This window comes from Ailuropoda melanoleuca, chromosome 17 (assembly GCF_002007445.2).
Source record: "Ailuropoda melanoleuca isolate Jingjing chromosome 17, ASM200744v2, whole genome shotgun sequence".
NCBI lineage: Eukaryota > Metazoa > Chordata > Mammalia > Carnivora > Ursidae > Ailuropoda > Ailuropoda melanoleuca.
This window is the reverse complement of record NC_048234.1, coordinates 10,824,381-10,849,863: the sequence shown is the minus strand read 5'-3', so window position 1 is coordinate 10,849,863 and position 25,483 is coordinate 10,824,381. Positions and strand designations below refer to the sequence as shown.

General features: G+C 46.2%; 1 protein-coding gene across 5 annotated transcripts in view; it reads right to left on the bottom strand.

Moving 5' to 3' along the window:
• Positions 1-14,094: 14,094 nt before the first annotated feature.
• Positions 14,095-25,483, bottom strand: part of AKAP10 (A-kinase anchoring protein 10) — an 86,860-nt gene continuing 75,471 nt past the window's right edge. For 3 of the 5 annotated variants that reach the window (XM_011227025.2, XM_034647419.1, XM_019801387.2), the window contains one exon: positions 23,597-25,422. In XM_011227025.2, the coding sequence (XP_011225327.2) occupies positions 25,417-25,422 (6 nt within the window). In that variant the 3' untranslated portion in view covers positions 23,597-25,416. Of the gene's footprint in view, positions 16,438-18,148; positions 23,271-23,596; positions 25,423-25,483 lie in introns of those variants that run through there. The other 2 variants (XR_004621832.1, XR_004621833.1) reach the window with 2 other exon arrangements.

The window sequence follows — 25,483 nt, the reverse complement described above, 5'->3', positions numbered from 1 at the left end:
AGCGCTGCCCGGCCAGGGGCGCCGCAGCCGTCACTGTGCGCCCCCGGAGCCGCACACGCGCCCGGGTGAGGTGCGGGGCCCGGTGTTCCCCATCCCCAGCTCGTCCGGCCGCGTCGGCCCCCTCAGCCCGGGGTGCTGCTGCGGTGGCGGCCGCCGCCCTAGGACCAGCACAACCACCGTCCCTGCGCGCCTCCCCGCCTCGCAGCTGCGCCCAACGCACACGCGCGCGCCGGCAGCTCCCGAGCCGACTGCCGGCCCTCCGCGACGTCAGCACGTCTTGTAGGACGCAGCGCCCGCCAAAGCCCGCTCCCTCCGCCAGGAAAATGAGTGCGCGCGCGCCCCGGGGCGCGGCGCTGCTGTCGAGGCCAGTCTCCCAGTCACTGGCCCAAGCGGGGAATTGGGATGCGAGCCGCTGGAACCACAGCTCCTTACCCGCTTCAGCCTTCGCGCTGGGCCTGGGAGCAGATTGGAGCGTGCCACGCCCCGGGCTGCGAGGCGGGCGTCGGGGAAGCGGGTTTTAAACTCCCAACCGCAGGAGGGACCGGCCATCCCTTGTGCAGGATAGACTCCAGGAAGCCGGTCAGAGCAAGGAGCATCTCCTAAAGCCCGGCTTTCCCGGAGCGCTCTGAAAGCGAGGTCGTGCTGCCAAGCTGCGGGTCTTCCCCGACCCTTCTGGGTTTACAACCCAGGGTCCTTGAAGAGATGGTGTCGGGCAGGGGTTCTGCACATTTTGGGGTCCCTTGAGTTCCGTGAGAAGCCGATGACAGCTCAGGATCCTCTTCCCAAAGAAATGCTTATGCACGCAGACTCAGTATTGAATACATTTTCCACGGCTCTGATAATGGGAACCCCTGCTTCCAGCCACGAGGTATCCTGCCAGGTTGACCTCAGGCTTCCCTTTGAACGGCTTTAAGGGAGCTTGCTTTTCTACCTGATTATTGAAGTTCAAATGTCAAAGAATTTATTTGGCAACTTTCCCTCAAGGAAGTGTCTTACAAAACTATTTTATAAGCAATAAACTGCAAAATATCATAGAAAACTCAGGCCCCATACTATCCCGGTATGTTCAGTTGTTTTTGTTCTCAGGTTGTCCCTTATCACCAGAATTACACTCCCCCCCCCAGGTCCTCCCGGCAAACACCTAAAGGCGACCCAGAGACCCTAAGAACCTCCAGCTGGAATTCTCAGAGGAAGCCCCTCCCTTCCTCAAACCTGCAAAATGTTGGGTCTTGGATTTCTGCTCTCCCTTCTGTGCACACCTACGTCATTCTATTCCTATCTCAAAATCTAGCCCAGGTGAGTGTTGGACACTGTGGAAATCTGGAAAAGCAAATGAAACAAGTATGCACAGAGGCACAAAAATTCATCTGGAGTTGATTCTTTCCCTGTTTGAAAGCTTCTCTATTGTAAATCTTTAATATGAGTATTTAAATAGAATAGAGGATTTTTAAAAATGATTTTTGTATTTATTTGAGAGAGAGAGGGCATAAGCGGCGGGGGGAGGGGGCAGGAGCAGAGGGAGAGGGAGAAGCAGACTCCCTGCTGAGTGGGGAGCTCATCCTAGGGCTCAGTCCCAGGACTCTGGGATCGTGACCTGAGCTGAAGACAGACACTTAACCAGCTGAGTCAATCAGGCGCCCCAGCATATAGGGTTTAATGTGCCAACCCCCCCCCCAACCAAAAAAAATAGCTCTTCAGGAATATGTGATCTTCTGGGCTGCAGGATACCGAAAAGGTTACTTAACCTCCCCGTGCCTCAGTTTCCTCATCTGTAAAATGAAGACAGTAATAGTAACTGCGTCATCAGGGCCATTAAGTGAGTTAAACATGTGACGTGCTGGACCAGTGCCTGGCTTGTACAAAGAACTATTTCAGCAATTGCCAGGTAAGTAAAGTGAAATCAAAGCTGGCTTTAGGCAATTCTTCCCCAATCCCGGACTAGTGCCCTCAGGCTGGTTCCGCCTTCCCTCCTCTGTCTACGCCCCCCGGTGGTTTTTCTGTGAACAAAATCAAAGCTTCTCAGCTCCAGGGATGGACATCTATACCCACATAACAAGGGTGGTTTATCTAACACATGTCCGGAGAATTCTTCCTGTAAACTTTCCCTGCAGGAACAATTAGTATACATTTTTTAGAGAGCAGGGAGTAATGGGGAGGTATGCATCTAGACCAGGTCTGACAGCCTTTCCCCCACATCTCGGGGAGCACAGGGGGTGCCCTCCCAGGCTGCCCAGAAGTGGGGAAGATGCTGCCTTCAGGGTCTGTCAGCTGAGACGCCCCTCTGGGGGTTAGTATCATCTGAGAGCAGCACTCTGACCTTCTGACCTTCCTGCTGGTCACCTCACTGTCCCAGATGAGGACAGGTGTACCCTTTGTCATCTAAGCCAATGCATATTTTATACATATCTGTGTCTCGGACCTTTTGTCATGAGACATAACGCATAACCTAGCCCTGTTCATAAGGTCTCATCTGCTTGGAATTGAAGTTCACTATAATTAATACACAATTTTGAGCTGTTTATATTTAATATCATTAAAATTACATCCCCACACTAGGACATTATGAAGATTTTTTTTTTAAGATTTTATTTATTTATTTGACAGAGAGAGACAGCCAGTGAGAGAGGGAACACAAGCTGGGGGAGTGGGAGAGGAAGAAGCAGGCTTCCTAGTGGAACAGGGAGCCCGATGCAGGGCTTGATCCCAGAACCCTGGGATCACGCCCTGGGCCGAAGGCAGATGCCTAACGACTGAGCCACCCAGGCGCCCCATGAAGATTTTTTTTTTAAGATTTTATTTATTTTATTTGACAGAGAGAGAGAGCATTAGTGGGGGAGCAGAGGCAGAGGGAGAGGGAGAAGCAGGCTCCCCTCTGAGCAGGACCCTGGGATCATGACTTTAACCGACTGAGCCTCCCAGGCACCCCTATGCAGATGTTTTTAAGCTACCAGCAGCCCTTGGTCTGGCCCTGCAACCCATCTGTATGCCATGCCTGAGCTCCATAACATACCATTGCTTCCAAAAATAAAGTACGCAGATTGCACACTAAGGATCTCTGACGTCAAGGCTTGTTATGGGAGCCGGGGAACTTTGTTAAGGGAATGTTTAGTTAGGACTATGTCGGTAGTACTTAACAAATGCCGATTGTGATAAAGCAAAAAATAGAAAGAATGTAGATAAGGATACAGGTGTGCCTCTTAGCATCGGCAGACAGGGTCTCGAAAGCAAACTACCAGGAGGACCAGGGACTCAAGGCGGACTGCTTTGCCCCTGCTTCTTGCTTCTTTATCTCTGCACTCCTTCGACATGGGAGAAGGGCACAAGCACTCACAGCCACCAGTCTCAAACCCAAATTCTTTTTTTTTTTTTTTAAGATTTTATTTATTTTCCGTGACACACAGAGAGAGAGCACAAGCAGGGGAGCAGTAGACAGAAGGAGAGGGAGAAACAGGCTTCCTGCTGAGCAAGGAGCCCGATGCGGGACTCGATGCCAGGACCCTGGAGTCGTGACCTGAGCCGAAGGCAGACATTTAAACGACTGAGCCGCGCAGGCGTCCCTCAAATCCAAATTCTTAAGGAAGGGACTCTGATTGGCTCACCTTAGGTGAGGTGCATTGAACAATCATCTTAAGCCAGGGATTGGAGATGAGGGAGAAAAGTCAAGCTGCCCAGGACTGTTCCCAACGCAAGTCCGAAGGTGCAAGGGGGTGGGGGTGGGGAGGAGAGAGATCCGCCAGAAGCAGGGGCTGGGTGGACAACCCAGGAGATATTTACCATCGGTCAAATTCAGGCTTTCTTCAGGAATGGAGGTAAGGGGGAGTTTTAGTTTGCTTCTGAAATCACTCAGCGTGGCCAATCTGATTCACTTTCATTCGTCTTAATTTGCCCAATTAACTCTGTGGGTGTGCATGCGTGCCAACATGCCTATTGATAAGCTATCGGAATGTGTCAGTGCTAGTTAGTAAATTGGATAATAGTGACCGCAGTGAGAGGTAAAATGAATTACTAACATAAATTCTAGTATAAACTTTATCAGCCAAATGCTGTAGGATGTCATGGTGAGAAAAGGGCCTCTTGGAAAAGTAAATATGAGGAATGTTCACAGCCCAGTCTCCTGGGCTGGGAGGTGCTGGTGATTTAGGAGAATGGCTCGTTTATCATTCTCTTCAAATCCCATCATTGCTTCTATTTTGGTTCCATTGTTTCTACTTTGATTCTGCTGCTGATGCATTGCAATTCTTGTGAATAGTTAGTATGCAGATATTTATACAGGCATGAATTTACAATAAATTGTGGAAATAAGCACATAAAATGAAGAGACAAGAAGATTTGGATGTATTTCTTTAAGCTTTTAGGGTCATAGCTACAATTCTTCTGAATCATAAACATACGTCTTCTGAAATTATACCAAAAATAGACTTCAGCAGAGGAATTTGCTGGTACTCTGATAATGTGACAACAGCAAGAAGCATCTTTCCGTATTCTGCAAGAACTGGAATAAAATTTGCATTTCTAAAATGACAAACAGTTTGATTATTTCAACCAAGATCCTCAGTAGCTTATTTTTGCTATTGTCATAACTGTTGGACCCAAATGGTGCTCACAGTTTGAATCATTAAAAGTTAAAACTGCTAAACACGTAGTTCGTAGGAATGGTCGTAATGTTCTGTTAATGCTGACGGGTGAAATAAAGAATATTTGCAAACATTACTGAGCTAAATTGCAAGGGACATCATGAGTCAGTTTTCCAAATAAAGCATCTGAAATATCAAAACTCCTAAAAGAAATATTTTATTGATGTGGATGATAAAGAAAATGAAAAAATTTTAATTTTAATCAAAAACTTAAACAGGGGGCGCCTGGGTGGCTCGCTCAGTTGGTTGAGCGTCCGACTCTTGATTTCAGCTCAGGTCATGATCTCGGGGTCATGAGATTGAGCCCCACGTTGGGCTCCGTGCTGAGCCTTGAGCCTGGTTGGGATTCTCTCTCTCCCTCTCCCTCTGCAGCAGCCCCTCTCTAAAAAAACAAAAAACAAAAAACAAGTATTTAAAAGTACTAAAAAGAATAGAACATCTTCAGCCATGATGGATTTACCAGAACTTTGAAAAAGAACAACAATTGAAATGTATCCTGTGGTCTATATCTTTGCTAACCACTGAAATGAGAAAACACTGTCCCCAGTGGGTTCTCCAGAAACAGGTGCTAACCCAGAGCTGGGGTGCAAGATGATTACTAGAAATTAACACAGGTGGCAGGAGGGCATGGAAGCAACATTGGCAGAAGGAGAACTGGAATACAGGCTTGAGCAAACCTGGGCCATCCCAGCAGAAAGTTCTGGAGAAAAGCCTCAGAGTTGACTCACACTGAGCCAAAATGTCCCGGCTCTGTCATCACCTGATGGGGCTGTGCTGAAGGTGTGACCGCAGGTGGGCTGGGCTGCTGTCAGGCCGAGGCCCTGAAGGAGCAGAGACCTGGAGGCTGACCGAATTTCCCCAACCGGGCAGTGCATCTTTCCTCCCGCAGAGGTCTGGGCAGCAAATCTCCAAGTCGACTCCAATGTTTTGGAAAACTTACGAGTCAGGCTGTAAAATTTCTGTCATTGTCAATGACGTGTCTATTGTTTCTCACACAAGTATTTTTGCTTTGCATTGTTGTTGTTGTTTTTTTTTTTTTAAAGAAAAACAGTTTATTTGGGAAACTTTAAAAAGTGCTGCTGTGCTCCATTCATCCGTTTATTTGTCCAAAAGTACCAGGCTGCAGGGCGCCTGGCTGGCTCAGTCAGAAGAGTATGTGACGCTTGATCTCGGGGTTGTGAATTCAAGCCCCACCTTGGGTGTAGAGATTTAAAAAAATAAATAAACTTTAAAAAAAGGAGAGGGGAGGGGAGGGGAGGGGAAAGGAAAGGAAAGGAAAGGAAAGGAAAGGAAAGGAAAGGAAAGGAAAGGAAAGGACCAGGCTGCTAGGGTGGGCCCAGAAACTAAGCTTTGAAATTCTTGTGAATAGTTAGTACGCCTCTCTAAGGCTGAGTATTGGTTCTCCTGCTGGTCCTCTTTCTTCCCGAATCCACCTGCCCATTCTCAATCAACAGGAAGCTTCTCCAGCCACACCCACACCTACACCCACTCATCCTCCTTCTTCACCCAAGAGGCATCATGTTGGGAAAATGGCCTTGTAAACTCAGATAGTAACTCAGGCCCGACGGGGGGTGGTGAACCAGGTCCCATCAGCCCAAGACCGAGGACCCTAGGGCTCTTCATCCCCTGGTGGGAGCTGGACAGGGGAATGAGGCAGAGGGCAGGGATGGGGTACCCAGTCCAGAGGACCACAACCCTCCAAAAAACTCCAACAAACAACTCTCAAAACAACCAGCAAACAAAAGCGCAAACTATTCCCAGGCCCACTCATTTCCTTCTCCCAGCAATGGGCCAGCCATCCTGCGCTAGGTTCTCTTCCTGCATCATCTGGGAGTCTGGGCCAGAGAGGGTTCAGGCTGGGGGCAGACGCCATGTGTCCCGGCTGCACCATTCCCAGCTGTGACCTCCATGCTTTTTGCCGCGGCCTCATTGTGCCATTAAGTGTGGTGGCTCTGGCCCTGCCCTTTCTTTGGGTGATACGGGAGGCCCTCTCCCTCCGAGCAGCCCTCTCCACTCTGGAAGTGAAGGAACATGGTCGGCAGCTCCTGGCTCACCTGGACCAGACTCCCATCCTCCTGACCACATCAGACCCACTGGTCATGAGTTGCCCCATAAGCTTCCACCTTATACAGCTCCTGGTCCACTTCCGGTTGGTAGGCCAAGGTCTAGATAGGGAGCCCTTTATTCGTGAAAGTGGACACTGCTGAAGAACTGCTCCATTGTCCCCGAAGCCACTTGACCTTCTCCTGGTCATTCCCCCTCTGATGCCATTCTCCATGGCCACCTGCAAGGCCAGCTGGGGACTCTTGGCACACTGGTACATTTCCTCCAGGCCTGCCATCATCCGGCCGCGGACCCCACGTACAAGTCTTAATCCTGTACTCACGGTGCAAAATTGAAGGCCTGGAAGATTGTTTACCGGGTCTCATGGATGATGTGGTGCTAACAGGAGTAGCATCAAAAATCAGATCGCATATTGAATCTGATGGTCAGTGCTCTGGAAAAATGGTTTCAATGAGAAATATGCATGTGGAAACTTCATTGGATTTTGCATGCACGGTGCCAGCATAATGCTAGGGAGAAAGTCTGGCATTTTCAAAGTTTAAGAGAACTTTCAGAAGTTTTCATGTGATGCTTAGTCACTGTGTTCAGTCATCACGGGGTGATGCAACACATTTGCAAATCAAGTTACGCACTTTAAATCTTCCCTGGATAAATGTTGTATTTACTACCGTGTGTCAAATAAGCAGCAGGGAGAAGGAAATACAATATTTCCGGGCAGGGATTGAAATAATGACAGCTGGATGAAGACTCGGATCTTGATAGGCAGCCTGTTATCCTAGAATGACAAAGCAGTTCAAAAATTATATCCATCGGAGCGCTTGGCTGGCTCAGTTTGGAGAGCGGGTCGTGAGTTTGAGCCCCACAAAAAAAATTCTATCAATCCTGCCCTACGGAGTTTAATAAAAACTGTAAAATGGGAGTGGCTAAATAAATACTAAATACATGGAGAAGTTTATGAGTTCGGGTTTAATAAGCAATGTTACATATTATCAACTATTAGAACAGTCAGCAATTTACAAGATACTGTCGAAGCTGATGGATCAGTTCAATGGTCCTCAAAGTGTGGATTCCTGAAGATTTCAGTCCCTTTCAGGGGTTCCATGAGGTCAGACTGTGACGTCTTCTGTGTATTTTCATAAAAATGTGATTTGCCCTTTTTGTTGTATTAATATTGGCACTAATGGTGCAAAAGCCACTTTTCTCACTAAATTTGTTTTGGAAAAAATAGTTATTTTTCATTACAATATGTTATTTGTGTTCACTTATAATGGATTTGTTTTTAAATAAATTAAGAATAAATTTATTTTGCATTTCTTAGTTTTAATTTTTAATACAGTAAATACGTTGAGTCTTAAAGCTAAACAGTTTGAGAACTGCTGGATTAATTAAGCCCATGATAAAAGTGATTAAATATATAAACCTAAGGACGGAAAACTATGACAAAGGAGTAGGTGAAAGAGAAATAAAGAGATATGGTATGCTCTTAGAAATAAAATAGGGGCGCCTGGGTGTTTCAGTCAGTTAAGTGCGTGACTCTTGATTTCAGCTCAGGTCATCATCTCAGGGTGCTGAGATCAAGCCCCACATTGGGCTCCATGCTGGGCATGGATTCTCTCTCCCTCTTCCTCTGCCCCTCTCCCACCTCTCTCTCCCTCTGAAAGAGAAAGAAAGGAAGAAAGAAAGAAAGAAAGAAAGAAAAAGAAAGAAAGAAAGAAAGAAAGAAAAAAGAAAGAAAGAAAAAGAAAGAAAGAAAGAAAGAGAAAGAGAAAGAAAGAGAAAAGAAAGAGAGAGAAAGAAAAAGAAAGAAAGAAAAGAAAGAGAGAGAAAGAAAAAGAAAGAAAGAAAAAGAAAGAAAGAAAGAAAGACAGAAAGACAACAAAGTATCAGCCCCAAGGGAAAATCTTGGTTGTTTAATTATGTAATAAGGAAATTATTTAATGACACAGTGACAATTACAGTAAACTTCTAAATCTTTCCATTTATTAAATGCTGAAACTTGTTCAAATGATGTTTTGCCCTCATGGATTGAGGACGAACAAAAAGTCATAGAATTATGTCAACTGATTCAATAAGACATACCAATAATCTTATATGTACTTGATAATAAAGATGTCGAATATAATTTTTTAAATCTCTGAGATTATTACAAGGATTAAGAAAGGATTCAAAGTCATGAACAACATAGTTAATATTTTTAAAAAATTTTTATTTATTTATTTGACCGAGAGAGAGAGGGAGAGAGGGCACAAGCAGGTAGAGAGGCAGGCAGAGGGAGAGGGAGAAGCAGGCCCCCCACTGAGCAGAGACACCCCCCCACACACACACACGAAGGGCTTGATCCTAGGACCCTGAGATCATGATCTGAGCTGAAGGCAGATACTTCACCGGCAGCCATCCAGGCACCCCGACAACATAGTTAATATTAAGAGACATTTGCTACTTATTAAGAATATTGAACTTATTCTCAAATTAAGAATACTGAAATACCTTATGGATTTTAATTCAATGGAGAATTCATAAGGAGAGTTTGTTATATTCCCTACGGTTAAATCATGGGCCAGACGGAGCCCTCATTTAACTAGTGACAGCCAGTCGTATCAGAGAAGTGATCACCCAACAATTTCAAAATATCAGCAAATCATTCACAAATTATCAAAGTAATTTAATAAATTATTTATGCTATATCTCATAGGCACTGGTAAGATGTGTGGTGTATTGTTCAGTTTACTCAGATAATAAAGTGGAATGTTTAAAATTATTTATATACTTGTATATTAACATATAATATTGTTTATATTAAATATTGTTTGATATTTTTAACATCACCCTGGACACAAGAAAGATTGGGTCCCTGTCCCTAGTAACCTCTCAAGGATGATTAAAAACTGTTTCAGTAACCTATTGCTAACGTTGTAACACTAAGTTGCTTTAAATAAGAAACTTTTTTTTTTTAATTGCTCACCATTCTTTGCATGGGTCAGGAGTTTGGGTGGGGCCCATCAGGAATGGCTCACCTCTGCCCCACGTGGTATTGGCTGTGGTGGCTTCACTGGGGCCAGAGAAGCCAAGCCAGCCTCTCCTGAAACGTCTGCTGCCTCTTCCTGGGTCATGGCTTGACCAGCTGGGGCCTGCTGGGAGCACCGAAGACCCTTCTCGTCGGGTGGGCTGGATCCATTCAGAGACCCTCTCAGACCCTCCCTCCAGTCAGTGCCCCCCAAAGGGTAACAGCAGCCCACCTTGTGGATTTCGTTTTACCCACTTGTGTGTGGTATCTGGCACTCTGCATTCTGTACGAGAGAATCATCCAAATTGTCATTAGTTCATTCTTGTTGCTTTTCCATACCGCATGGTAGGAAGACACCCCAACTTGTGTATCCATTCTGGTACGGATAAGCATTTAAGTCACATCCAGCTTATGTCTATTACAAATAGGGCTGCAGTGAGCGCTCTAGGACATGAATTTTGGTGAATATAGGTATGCATTTCTGGTTGGTATCTACCTAGAAGTGGAGTGGCTGGGTCATAGCGTACATACTCAACGCTGATAGAGGCTAAGAAAGTATGTTCCAAGGTATATTCCAATGTGCACCCCCGCCAGCCAAGTATGAGAGTTCCGGTTGCCGTTATTCTCACCAAAACCTAGTAGTGTCAGCCTTTCTATCATCTGGTGATTGTGACTTGACAGCCTTAACCCCTCCTCCTGGAAGGTTGTGAGCTGCATTATATGGCCCAAGGAAATCCCACGGGGCTGGTGTCAGGGGCAAAGGTACAGCCACCTCACCTCCCCCACAGGGATCGAAATTTCCTGCCAACTGGTTGGACAGATGAGAATCTGAAAATCAGTGGGAGTTAATTTGGGGATGTGGGTGATGGTTTTGTTCTCCTGGTTCCCTCAGAGTCTTGCGGTATCCCCAGACCCTGAAGCAGGAGACCAGAATCCACATCTCGATTCCTTCCTGCTCTGTTTCCCCTCACCCTTGTCATCACACACCCCAAATTCAGCTCCGGACACTCTGCATACTAGTCATGTCCCAGAGGCATCAGCCCCTTTACACATGTGAGCTGTGGCTGATATTGTAACCCTTCTGCCTGCTGGGACTCTCTTCTCTACCCAAACCTCTCTGCTTCTTAAAGGCCCAACCCAAGTGTCACCTTGTCTGGAAGGTTCTCCCACATTCCCCAGTCCTTTCTGGATCTCTTCATGGCAAGTTACCTGTGTCTTGCATCAGGGTCTTTGCATCTGCTGTTCCCTTAGCCTGGAACTCTTTTCCTTTCACATGGCCAGCCCCTCACCTCTTTCCTGTCTGTTTAACCCATTTCTCTGCCGAGTGTCTGTCCTCTCCTACTAGGAAGGAGGCTCTGTGGGGCCAAGGATTTGTGTCTGCTTCACTTACTGCTCTGGCCCCCATGCCGAGAAAAGTGCCTGGAAAGGCTCAGTTTGTTGAATGAATAAATTTTATCTTTTGCTTTACCTGTCATGCAGTGGCTGAGGACTCCCACAAGCCAGGGCAATGTGTTGAAAGCAGAACCAGAATTAGAATTAGAAGCAGCTAATCCCACCTAGATGGAGTCTGGTGAGGCTAAAATGGTGTTTCAGGTGAATCTGGAAACGAGTCAGGTGTCCATGAGGAAGAAAGCCTCCTCAGACAAAGTTAGCCGCTTGTGCCCAGATCCAGCAACCGTATAGAGCCCTGTGGGGCTGGGGTATAGAGATTGAGTACGGGGTGAAGGAAATGAAGCCAGAAGGTGAGGAGGGACACAGCCTTTCTTCACTCAACAAACATTTTATACCTGGACAAAAGAGAGGTTTGGGAGTCATGAGCGAACATGTCTGAGATAAAGCAGCGAGAGGGGTTGAGACAAAGAGGGGAGAGGAAGTGGGAGCCATTGAAGCATCTGGTGGGAGGGTACTAAGAAATCTTCCCTGATCTTCTTGTTTATAATATTATCTTTACTTATAACAAAAGCAGAAAATTTTGAAAATTTTGAAAATTTTGAAAAGACGAGGGACATCCAGTCTAGGCATAGACACTCATCGTTTCTTGCCCCATCTGTGTGCAATTTTAGAAAACAAGAGAGACAGTGGTAGTGTGTCTATTTTAAGCTATTTTAAAGTTTATTGATATATTCACTTATGTAGATTTCCCCCCCAAAAAGTATAGAGTATTGCACTATACATGCCAGCATTTTGTTTTCCTACTCTTTTTAATTTTTTTTCTAATTTTGCTCACCTCCCTCTTCTTCTTTCATGAGACACATGTCAGCAACCTATTATAGATTTTCCCCGGGCAAATACAACCACAAAGAAACTTATTTAAATAGATGCTTATAAATACATATGTGGAAAATACTCTTCTGTTGTATGCCGGAGTTTGACAAATGTGGGATCGTATAAAAGACACTTTCCTGCATTTCGCTATTCTTAGGTTATGACCTCATGGAATTCCTTCAAGTTAACCAGAGCCAACCTAGTTAGCCCCTTTTTCATGGTTGCATAATATTCCACAGTATGTGCCAAGGAAAACAAGTGCAGGAAGAATACAACAAAAAACGAATCATCTTACAACACGTGGCCCCTTGAAGCACATCTGAGACATGCGGGACACGGCATTCCTACAGGGTCTCATGACTAATGTTTTACTAGATAGTAAAGGGTAATCTTGTCTTGACAATCGCCAGACCTCCAAGGTCCCGTAAACCTCACTTTCAACATACACAAATTTCAGAGACTTTCTTTTCTTTCTTTCTTTCTTTCTTTCTTTCTTTCTTTCTTTCTTTCTTTCTTTCTTTCTTTCTTCTTTCTTTTCTTTCTTTTCTTTCTTTCTTTCTTTTTCTTTTTTTTTTTTTTAAGATTTTATTTATTTATTTGACAGAGACAGCCAGCGAGAGAGGGAACACAAGCAGGGGGAGTGGGAAAGGAAGAAGCAGGCTCATAGCGGAAGAGCCTGATGTGGGGCTCGATCCCATAATGCCGGGATCACACCCTGAGCCGAAGGCAGACGCTTAACGACTGAGCCACCCAGGAGCCCCTCATAGAGACTTTCTTATCCCAAACCCCCTAACCAACTGATCAGTCCCTCCTCAAAATGCAAGTGCCCTCTTTCCGCCCACGGGCCCTGTCCCCATGTTTAATAAAAGCACCTTTTTGCACCGTGAGACTTTCTCAAGAATTCTCTCTTGACTGTCACACTCAATGACCCTGAATCAGCGTGGATGCACCAGGAGACATTCAACCACCCTCCACTGTTGGACACTCGCTGTTCCCTGTCGTGTGTGTGTGTGTGTGTGTGTGTGTGTGCATTTATTTGCCACTATAAACTATGCCACATTACATCTATACTTTATGTAGCAAGGCTTTTACTTCTTGGAATAGATTGCCAGTAATGGGATTGCTAGGTCTAAGGACAGATGAACGTTTTTTGTTTTAAAGATTTTATTTATTTGAGAGAGAGAAAGAGAGAGGGAGAGCATGAGAGCAGAGGGAGAGGGAGAAGCCGACTCCCCGCTGAGCAGGGAGCCTGACGTGGGGCTCGATCCCAGGACCCTGAGATCCTGAACTGAGCCGCCCAGATGCCCCAAATATATGAATCTTTAACTGTGGCTTTGTCCAGACTGCTTTCCTAAAATCCTACCACAGTTCCCATTTCTACCTCTTTAATGTTTTCCACTGTCATGGCAATAAAATGATGTTTTGTTTTTCTCTAATGTGGTTTTTCCTAGAAACTAAGGACTCTGCACATCTTTTCGTATACTTGTAGACCATTTGGATTTGCTTTTTTGGTGATTTAATATGTGGCGACGTGTCAGAACTCTCATAGAACTATATGATACACACACACGCGCACTTTGCCATTTGCCTTCAAAATATTGTTTTTCCAAATCTATAATTTCTGTATTGGTTTAGTTTATGTTGTTCCTCAAAACACATTTTTAATTTTCAAACATGTATTTTCCCCCACGCCCCCATCTTCTGGCTTTCCCGTGTGAGTCAAGAAGTGGTTTTTTTTGTTTGTTTTTTTGCATTTGATTTTTTAATCCATCTGAAATTGATCTTTTCCTAAGGTAATAAACGAAAATTTAACAACTTGCTCTTATTAAATAAGGCACCTCTGTGTTGTGATGTCTCTGTCATTGCTTCCGTCTGCTGTGTTGGGCCCAGGATGACCAGGACAGAGGCGGAATAACCGTACGTAGGATGTAGGATGGCTACATGGATAGAGGGTTGGCTCTGAGAGTCAAAGTTCAAAACCAGCACAATGGCTCACAGCAGGCTTCTCTTTTATGCAAGATGTCTTAGCCATGCCTGGCTGGCTCAGTGGGAAGAGCATGTGACTTTTGATGTCGGGGTTGTGAGTTCAGGCCCCACCTTGGGTGTGGAGATTACTTAAAAAAATAAAATCTTAAAAAATGTCTTAGAGGAAAAAATATTACTCCCAAGACCATAAAGTTGAGCATATCTGAAGAAAGCCTGTGCCAATCAGAAAGGGGCTCAGAACCTTGGAAGAATAAAAAGTTGGAATCAAGGAGACAGTGGAGGGAGAGGGGCTACTGTCGGGATTTTCGTTGCCTTGATGTGGGTGATTGTTTCCAGTGCCATTGCCCTGTACCAGCACATGACCTTGGCTCTGATTCCAGCTCGCTCTGTATCCCTGAAGATCTGGCTTCTCATGTGGTTTTGCGGTGGTGAGGCACGTCCCGATCTTTGGACACAGCAATCTAGCTCACATATTCATTTATTCAAGGATTTATGAGTGAACCAAACTGACAAGGTGTCTACCCTCAGGAAGCTTATTCTCTGGTGGGGGAAGCAGACCATAAGTAGGATCAATAAAATAGGACGTTAGCTAGCGATAGGGATGAAGGAGAAAACAAAATCTAGGAAGGGAGACACGAAATATGGAGAGAGGGATACAATTTTGAAGAAGACGACTGAGAAGGTGATAGCTAAGTAAAGACCTGAAGGGAGGGAGTGTGTGATCCACACACGTACTTAGAGGGAGAGCATCCCAAGTGCAGAAGCCCTGAGGCAGGAGCATGCCTGTAGCCCAGAGTGGCTGGAGCTGGTGAACCAGGGGGAGGGTGATTGGACATGATGTCACAGAATCAACAGGACAGATGCTATAGGGTGTCATAGGTCATTATAAGGACTCTGGCTTTTCCCCTGGGTCAGATCGGAAGACCTGTAAGGTTTTAAACAAAAGAACAACATCATCGCAGCAAAATTGAGCAGAAAATTGTCTCCAGCACTAGAAGAATGGGTAATTAATGACATAATCACACTGTAATATAAATGTATCAAATCGACATGCTGTGCCCCTTAGACTTACACATGTTATATGCCAACTATATCTCAATTTAAAAAATGGAGCAGAGGGGCGCCTGGGTGACTCAGTCAGTTAAGCGTCTGCCTTCGGCTCAGGTCATGATCCCGGGGTCCTGGAATGGAGCCCTGTATCGGGTTCCCTGATCAGTCAGGAGCCTTCTTCTCTCTCTGCCCCTCCCCTGCCTGGCTCCTGCTCTCTCTTTCTCTCTCTGTCTGAAAAAAATAAAATAAAATCTTTTTACAAAAATGGAGCAGAAAGTACAGAGATTTTGCACATACACCTCATTTCTACATGTGCACATCCTCCCCAACTGTCCATGTCCAGCACGACAGTAGGACTCTTGGTACAACTGATAAGCCTGCATCGACACACCATTATTACTCAGAGCCCATAGTTTACATTCGGGTTCAGTCCTGGTGGGGCACACTGTGTGGGTTTGCACAAACATCAAAGCTGAGGAAAGTTCCCCTCTGTTCCTGGTTTGCACGAATGGGTGTTGGATTTTGCCCAATGCTCTTTCCGGTTTACTTTTTAACAGCTGAGCTTTTTCTAATAAATCAATAAATTGGTCCTCTGGTGTCTGTTTCTGTGTCACAGCCTCAGGGAACTGGACTGATGCGGCCTGTTCCTGAGAGAATCTCTCAGCCTGACCTTTGGATGCTCGTGAAATCGGGGCTGTGTTAATTTTCTGGAGGAGGCCCCCCTCGTAAAGCTGTAGGGAGGACAGCAGGGCTGCCAGCTTCTCCCGATGTCCCCTGCTCGCCGTCAAAGCAGTGCTGAGGGCTAACCTCAGGCCCACAGCCTCCCTGAGCTTCCTTCCCGAGAGGCCTGGCAGGTCAGCGCTGCGGCTGACCTCAGGCAACGCACAGGAGACTGCTTTGGGCCCTGCGGTCGGGACAGAACGCTCACTTCCTCCCGAGTTGGGGAAAGACATCAGATCAGCAGTTCTCACCACAGCAGCTAGAGGAGAAGGAAAACTCCCTTTTCCAGGCCTGGCAACCACACAACCCCAGTAAATCCTCATGACCAGAGATGCCTCTAACGAGGAACTAAAGGCCTGCACGACCTGGACTATGCAAGCAGCCTTGGAAGTAAGATGATCGCAGAGGGTCCTTCTTTGTAATAATCTAAAGAAAACCAACTCTTCACCCTCTTCTTCATAATACATCCTCAGGACCTTTGATGGCATTGCTGGAAGTTTCTCGAATCAGTGGACTTCTCGCTCTGCCACCACTTGTCTCAGACTTTTCCAACTCATCTCTGCAACCCTTCACGCTCTATTGGTTTATCTTGTGCTTCCGATGAATCTCTTCCCTATGTGTGGTTTTGCACGTCACGCATTTGTCATTTGGGAAACCTTGGTTCATCGGGTTATGCGGATCTTCCAAATGTTGACACATTTCATCAGACAGTATCTAAAAAAAAAAAATCACACCTGTTAATCCTCTCGCAACAGAAAGGTCTTGTAAGAATGGGAAGCTCTCCAGCTCACGGTGGCAAGGACCGGTGCTCCAAAATTCGAAATTTTGCTGGAAAACTCGCATTTTATCCTTGGCAATAAATACTGTGTTTTCTTGTCAAAGCCATAGGCTTGCTTCGTTCGTTTTCAAGAATACGTCTTTTAAAGAGCCAGGTCTGAACACCCGGTTAGTCAGCTGTTCGTTCACAGTAGTCCGTGACAATAGTGGCTGGTTCTGCTAACAGCCCTAACAATTGCATAAGCGCTTTCCTGGGGCCGCTGTCATATTCTCTGTGCAGAAGTGCTTTATCCGTACTTCCCGTTTTGTCCCCCATGATATTAAAAAACATGTATTTGAGGGTTGAGATTTAATAAAATTAAGAGTTGTTTCTGCTTCACCAAGGACATTCTTATGGGAAACTGGCTTTTTTTTTTTTTTTTTTTTTTTAGGACAGGTGCATGATGGTGAAGAATACAATGACCGCTGGTCCAGTTTTGTGTCATTGTCCAGATTCCTGTTAAGGTGTAGGAAGTTTCACCCACCATTTAAAGATTTTATTTATTTGACAGAGAGAGAGAGAGAGAGAGCGCGCACACGCAGGGGAAGCAGGAGAGGGAGAAGCAGCCTCCCCGCTGAGCAGGAAGTCTGATGCGGGGCTCGATCCCAGGACCCCAGGATGATGACCGAGCTGAAGGCAGTTGCTTAACCAACTGAGCCACCCAGATGTCCACCTCCCCCCCCCCTTTTTTTAATGGAATGAACTTTTGATTGTTTTTGCATTGTCAGCGCAAAATATTCACCTGGTGGAAAAGGCACTTTAATGTCTTAGTATGATTATGATAAATAATTTTGATGATGCAGACCTTGTGAAAGGGTCTCAGGGCAGTCAGACACTTGAGTCAGACCTTAGGAATTGCTAGACTAGTACAAGAAGGTGACATCTCAACACCAGCCTCTTGCCAGGAGCAGGTAGCGGGGACCCCTTCAGCCCCTAAGGCATAGAAAGGCTTAGTTCTGATTCTGGGTAGATGGGCCTGGAAGGCCATTAGCCAGGCCTCACTTAAAGCAAGCAAGTTTTGTGGGTTTTTTTTTTTCTCCCCCTCCAGCATCTCCTGGGCCATGCTCTGTGGATCAACCCCAGCCCTTCCCTGGGAAGAGCTCGTTCACATCTGGCGAAGCAGACCTGCGCAGAACGAACCCTCCAAGACGCCATATTGGATGCTGTGTGGGGATGTGCTCTGGGAACTCAGCCAGCCTGGGCACCAGGGAAGGTTCTGGAGTAAAAGGCAGAGGAGGAAGTGAGAAGGACTTTGGAGGCGAGAAGGACTTCTCTAGGCAGAGCGTGGGGGAGGACATGTTAAACTGTAGGCATTGCTTGAGCAAAGGCACAGGCTCAGAGGTGTGAAAGCCCACTGAAGAAAGGGTGCAAAGAGGTATGGCTTAAAGTCTAGTGTTCCAAGATCTAGGTGGCTAGATCAGCCAGGGTGTTTAATGCTACATAGGGAGCTTGGACTTTATTCAGCAGCAACAGGGAGTTCATCAATGATACCGGAGATTTTATATTTAAGGCAAATCCTTATTTTCCTAATGAAAACATTTTTTTAAAATTAAGGGATCAACCTGGATAAATTTAAACTTCTAGGAATGTCGATGAAATAGTCAGATGTCGAATTATAATATCTAATTTATTTTGTTACACATGCATATTTAAAATAACATTATATACAATAATACGTCAGTACAAAATATTGCTTTCCCCCCATTCTTACATGTCAAGTAACAATTTTATTCAAAGCCTCTACATGCATCTTAGACATCGATGTCTTCATCATATCCAGAGCCACTTTCTTCAAGTATATATCCTTCAATTGCATCTAAGTTGTCTGAGATGCAGCATTTTAAGATACTTGTCTGATACTGCCATTGGAAAGTTTGATCCAAGTCACCCCATTAGGACTGTTCTCCCTCCATCCCCAACTTATCACGTAGGCGAAAGTTTATAATCCTTACAAACAAAAGTGTGCACTTATTGCTTTTGAAGTTGCTCTTTGAAAGGCTGGTTTACAAAACCTAACTCTTGCAATAGTGAGGGCATGCCCCCAGAATAATTACGAAGTTTCTTCCCACCCCTCTTTTCACCCATCCCAGTAGAAGGAGCCTATAATGGTTCTTGCATGGGTCGGTTGTATGGTGGGCTAAAATGTGAGCGGAGACCGGAGGTAGAGCAGTTGCAGGAGATGACAAGACCTAGTTACGGGTGTGACTGAAGCGAAATACAGTCTTGAGAACGAAAAAGGGCAAAGAGTTCTAAGGTGGGTTGCTGGGTAGATCGTTATCATCATGGACAGTGAAGTGTCTTGGGGGTGGGAATGAAGGAGTGAGAAAGATAGCTGGTAGCGTCCGGGAGCCGGGCAGCGGGCAGAGATGAGGACAGTCGCCCCACGTAGCAATGGAGGATGTGGAACAAGGATATGGAAAGAGCGTCGGCCAGCAGTGGGCAGTCATGCCAATATGCCAATTTGAAGTCCTGGTCCAGTTGTGAGGGGGGAAGGGTGGGGAGGAGTGTCGGGCCAGGAAGAAAGGGTATTTTGAGGAAAGAGATCCATGTGGAATAGACACGCTCTGGAGGAAGACTGAGATGATCAGGAAATCTGTGACTCACACAGAGGGGTCCACCCAGACTGCCCCCAACAGGTTCTTCGTGCTCTCCCGTAACACTCATTGCATGAATCGTCACTGTTTTCTAGACTGCAAGGAGGGCGCGCACTATGTGTGTTCTGGGGACTGCTGTACCCCCAGTAACTAGAAGAGCCATATAAGTCCCCAGGAAATACGTGCTGAAGAAAGAAACGGGGAGGAGGGAGATGAAGCGGGGCAGAAAGGAAGAACAAGTTACCACTGTCCTATGGGAGGGACTGGAAAAGGAGGACAGCAAGGGAGACAGGTCAAGAACGGCATAGTCCAGACCTCAGAGGGCAGCTGGCATCAAGGAGCTGGGTGACACAATGGAAGGAAATGGACCAGACAGGGATTGCACCGAAGATTCCACTGGGGCCTTGGGTGTGATCCCAACAGCCCAAGTCTCAGCCCTGGAGGAACATATCAGGTGCACTGTCCCTGGCAAAGGCACAGGGCACGGGGAGGGGGACAAGAGGGGAGGGAGCCCGTGGGGCTGAGACTAGACCGTGGCTTCTTCTAAGCCGTACCCCAGGGGGAGACACTTGCCTCGATGGTCTCAGACCTGCTCAGTGACTGAGACAGTGGGGTGGTGTTTGGGTGTTCCTGGCATTAACATCGGAATACTAATAAAGGATATATGTGCTTGTTTGGGTGACTCACGAGTAATAAGCCTCAAATTCCATTTCTGTGTAGCACGGGCATTTCCGATAAAAGGGAATGAAAATATTCAGTTCCCAATTTATAGGAACGATTTGAAGGCAGTGATTCTTGAAAAGTCTGGTCTCCGGAGCTGCAAGAACATCACCCGGAGATGTGTTAAAAAGGCAAATTCTCAGCCCTTACCCCAGACCGACTAAACCAGAAACGAGGTTAGGCCCAGAAATGCATGGTTTAACAAGTTCTCCAGGGGATCCTGATGCACGTGGAAGTTTACGAACCACTGCTTTAGAGCAAGGGATGGATGGAATGTTTTAAAGCCACAGTCCCCCCTTTCCGGAAAGCTCCCGCATCTGCTGGACCAGTCTTTAGCGAGTACCCACAAGCAGCACAATGTGAGAAGAGCCGAGGGCGATTTATGACAGGGCAGAGAGGTGGGGAAGAGGGCAGGTTCACTGCCTGGATCGGCCTCCGTGGCCTCTGAAGCCTCAGCCTCCCTCATACGAGGGGAGAGCAGGTACTTACCTTCCAGTGCACAGTGATAAGTACTCAGTTCTGTTGCTTATTGTCATTATCATGAAAGGAGAACTCAGAAAAGAGCCCATCACCTCACGGAATCAGCTCAATGGCTAGCCCAGCTCTTCCAAGGCCGGGATTTTGCCTCACGCGTGGGTAACTTTACACTGCTAGCCTTCTCGTTTCTGGTTTCTAAGAATTCACATTCCCCAAAGCTCTGCAGGGAGCCCCAGGGGGCTCAGACGGATCCTTTGGCCTCTTCTTAGCCTACCTCACTCAGAGAGATTTGCTTGATGGCCTCAGACATCAAGGTGCTGCCCCTCGTCAACCAGGTGTTCAACACCCGAATGTTCTAGTCTTGCAGGGAGTAAATGGAAGAATGGCGTGGCGGCCAGTCCTCAAGGGGCGGGTGCTCTCGGAAGAGCGAGCCCTTCTTAGGCCCCTTCTACCCTGTGGGTCTCCTTTATGGGTCAGGAAAGCCTAGTGACCCCCTGCAGGTCTCTGTAAGGAAAGGGTGTTCAATCATCGGCTCAAAAGGCTACCTTGAGTCAAGAAACACCAGCAATTATAGAGGGAGCGTCCGACGCGTATCCCCTCCTCAGCAGAATGGGAGCTCCGGGTGGCCCAGAAGTTTATTTCCCGTGTCCCTGCACTGTAAAAGGAGCCCGGCCCTCGCAGGCGTTACAAATACTTCGGAAACGGCAAACATTTGCTAAACCAGTGGCTCTGTCATTAGAAGGAAGAGAAGGTTGCTCTGTCAAGAGGAGGAGACCGAAGGTCTGGGTGGAGCCCACTGGGTTCTGGTGAGCACGCCAGGCCGGGCCCGCCGCTCAGAGCTCCGCACCGCGTGGAGGCCCACGGCGGTGTTTAGCTGGGGCCTTTCCACGACGCGCATGGTGGGCAGGGCTCTCACGGCGACAGGCCAGCCGGGGATCTTTTAGGGGTGAGCCTGAAGGCACATTCAAGATGGGGGACTCAGATACCTGAAGTCGGGAAATGCCAGTCCCCAAAATCCTATTTGCTCCTTGGCAATTCCCAGGTCCCTCTGAGCTAAACTTGAGCCCGCTTTTTCTAGGCACCCTGCCTGCCCACCACAGGCCCAGAGGGCCCAGCTGCCCCAGCCTGTGCTCACGAATACGGGGTCCAGCTCAGCAGCCGTGGTGTCAGTGCCTCAGCGGTGCCTGGGGGAGGGGCACCACCACCCCTGGGCAAGGGGCTTAATCATTCCAGGTGAGTTCGGACACCCTCATTGTACCAGAGCAGGCGGTTTGAGGGGCACAGGCTGAGGAAATATTTGGTTGCATAAAGTTACTAAGGCAGAAATACTCACTACCCCCTGTGACAGGCAAGCAGATAACTTCCTCCTCCCTGAGCAGGAATGTCCTCTAGGCTTTTGCTCATACGGATCCTTCCAACACTCGCCATGCCGTGGCCATTTCCCCCTGTCCCAAACCCCTACAGTACCACAGTTTTTACTCCCAGCCATTCCCAACCCTGGCCCGGCAGGCCTCAAGTGCCCACAGTGCTTATCTGTAAGGGGCCTCATAAGGTAAGTATTAGCATGGGTCTCCTAAGTTGGAACCTGGAGGGTTTCGCTGGGATTTACTCCTGCTTATGGTTCAGCCAAAGGCCAGACATCTTGCCTAGTCCATATAAATGGTCAGCATGTACCTGTTTTGTAATAATCACGGCCCCCATTGGTAGAAATGCCCTCTATTTCTGGGTTTATTACAGTTGCTAAAAGTGGGGATGGTGCTTATCCTTTAGAAGGATGTTGGGAAGCATGAAAAGGTCCTGGTCCAGAAGGCCTGAGTTCTAACCGTGACTATCCCACAGTAGGCTAAGGACCTGTGCCTGAGTAACTCTTCCCTATAAAAATGAGGGAGTGTCTTTTAGCTCCATGAGTTGAGGATTCCATTTTGAGAGAATTCACAAAATGACCAAAGGTTTACTAAAGAAAAATTCTCCCGAATGTAGGGGTATTTTGCAAACACGCTGAGGATGCATGATCAGGAGTTGATTAGAACAGTCTGGTAGTACTTTAGTCAAGGTCCTTTTGGTTGCAGGTAATAAAAAGTCACTTTAGACTGATTTTTGAAAACCTAAGATGCATTCTAAGGATACCTGAGGGATGAACAGAGTCCACAGAAGGATAGAGAACCAGATCCAGAAACCCATGAAGTAAGTAGCTGATCTGACTTGCTCGCACTCCTGTTCCTCTATTTCTACTTCTAAACCTCTCTGCTTGTCCATGTAGTGCGGCCCATGGGTCCTGACTTTCCAAGGGCTCCACACAAGCTGCAAACCAAGAGGGTCCCTCTCCTTCCCCTTGCAAAATTCTTAAGAAAAAGAACTGTCTTGGGCCTGTTTGGATCAGAAGTTTGATCATCTGGTCTCATCAACTGGTGTGTGGGGGAGGGGAGAAGAGGGAAAGGTCACTGGGTACACAGGCGTGGTCCCCTCTCCTGCAGGCAAGAAAGCAGGGTCACTGTGAGTCAGGCGGGTACCCCCAAACAGTGTCAGGAGAGAGAGAGAGAGAGGTCAGCTGCTTCAGCAGCTGCTTAGCTACTGGTACTTAAAACAACAAAGAAGTCTGTAACTGGCTACAATTCAGAGTGACCTTCCCCTCCAAATTCCTACTGAACTCATCACAGCTCCAGAAATGCACATGACTACATTTCATAAAGCTATACTGAATACTGAAACCCAAGTTGAAATGGTTACAAAAAGTTGCTCCCTGTTTTATTGCTCTTTGCTGGACTGGGCTGACATGAAGACATGGCAAGTTACAAAAGGTCCCCCTTTTGCACGAACATCTTTTCTAACAGTTTCTAACACGACGTCAAGAACATGATAAAGATGGATGTTTAATGGATTCCTCGAGCCTGTGAAAGTCCTGCCGAGGCATCGTATTTTGTGGGCGCACCGCACAGAGCCTGGAACACAGTGGTGCTCAATGTCAGACTGAATCCAATTCCAATTGTAACGTAAGTACAAGGATCTACTTCCGATCAAATATGAAATCCAGCTAATAATTTCGGGCCACAATCTGCTTCTGTGTCCCACAGCAGGTGGGGCGGAAGGAAGTAACCAAGTCTCCAACTTGCTATTCTTCTCTTTATAAGAACCTTATGACTACTGGTATCTCCAGCTCAGAAGCACAAAATGTATACAAAGAAATTACTATATATTAACTGAAAGCATGAGTTTAAATAGCCTAGAGTCTTACAGAAATTGTTATTCCAAAACATGCAGAGGCAGCAAGAGTCACCCAAAACCACATTTTATTCTATGACCTTTATATTGCTTTTCTGTTACTTAATGGTTGAAGCAAAGTGAAAGGATGGAAATACTTTGTTAAAAGAACAAAATGAGTTAATCACAGCAAATACACCTAATAAAACCTCAGGTCTATGCCATATACTCCAAACACAAGGCTAAGTCCAGGAGTGGCTCATGTCTGGGTTTTTGTAAAGCAAACGGAAATATTTGGAAGAATCAAAACATTTCAGTAGAAGAGCCATAAATGCCCTGAAAGCAGAAAGCTGACACAATTTTAAATATAATTCATGTATATATATATTTTTAAAATCAAACACAATTAAATAGAATATGGTTTAAGTACATGAATACTTTGCTTTAGAAGAATAACAGAGGTGGTACATAGTACCAAAAACTTATACACAGCCTTTTTGCTTCTTCTGTTGATGAAACAGTGTGCCTCTATACAATCAAATATTGCAATGGAATAAATTCTCTATTCATTCAAGACTTTCTCAAGGACAGAGGTGATTAATAATTATATATTTATATATATATATATATTTCTTTTTTTTTTTCTTTTTTTCTTTTTTGCAAAGTCTGAGCAAAAGCAGTAACATCTAAGAGAACGTTCTTTCCCCCTCAGTCACGTGCACTGAAGCAGCATCGGCACTGCCTGGCCAGTGGAGTGTGCTCACCAGCGGGGCGGCCCTGCTGATGGCAGCGAGGTCCGGACCCAGTAGCTGACCGAGTGGAAGTGCAGTGAGGGAGTCTCCTGCTCTCGTAAAGACACAAAGAAAAAAGGCCACCAGCTGCACACTTCCCAACTCACGGCAAAGAAACGAGAGGCAGTCAGGGCTGAGTGCTTATCCTGCCTGCCCCAACCCTTGCTTGCCAATCTTATAAAAAACAAAAAATGAAAAAACAAAACAAAAACCATACAATCTGGGAAGAAACACTTCGTCCAAGGTATCACAGGGGGAAACTGGAGTGATTGGTACTCTTCCTTCTTTTCCACATGTATTCTGAAGGGAAAGTTAAGTAACCTGGAGCACAGTACTCGAGAAGAGCTAGTCTTCGTGCTCAAAGTAAAGGAGACTCATTTTTTGTTAGCAGGGGAGGCTGGTTTTCAGTATACTGCATCTCAGGAGCAATTAAAATGTGAACATTGCATACTGTCACCAAGGGGAAGGACAATGTCACTGAGACTTGACCTGTCAGCTAGCTTCCTTCCCAGCTAATGCCTCTGTGAAGGAAGACTGCCAGGGAGCCCTCGCCCCGTTCCGCTGAAGGAAAACAATCCGCTAGCACCGCACTGCCACTCTGAGCTGCCTGGCTCTCCGAGGGGCTGACTCACCTGTTTGTTTAGGAGGCCAAGCAAAGCACTTCCGGTACCTGCTTCAGGGTTCTTGTAGGGACGGGCCACCGCTGCAGAATGTGCATCAAACATCAGCTCTACGCTTATCTGCTCCCACAGTATGTGGTCCCTGTCTATTCCAGTGGACTAAAACTCTTTCATAAATGGGTTATTGCCATTGGAAAGCTATTAATTTTCTAGTAATGTAAACAATACCACTTTGTCTCTTTATGACTTTCACTGTGTGAACATCACGTGCAGCAATTATGTCTACATGTCACACATGTCACTCTGCTTATGATGGAAGTCTAGGATTGTCTGCCATTCTTTCTTGGGAACAACAGTGATAATCAGAGAAAAGAAATACAGTGCTTTGTTTTCATTGGCTGTGTTGAAGAATCCAACCAAAGGAAAATAGTTCTCTTATTTTTCAAAAGCAGATTTCCTTTATCTCAGGTCTTGAGTCATAGCTGAAAAAAAAAAAAAAAGAAGAAAAAGGTAAGGTGCATTTTTAAAACCGTGACGTATTAT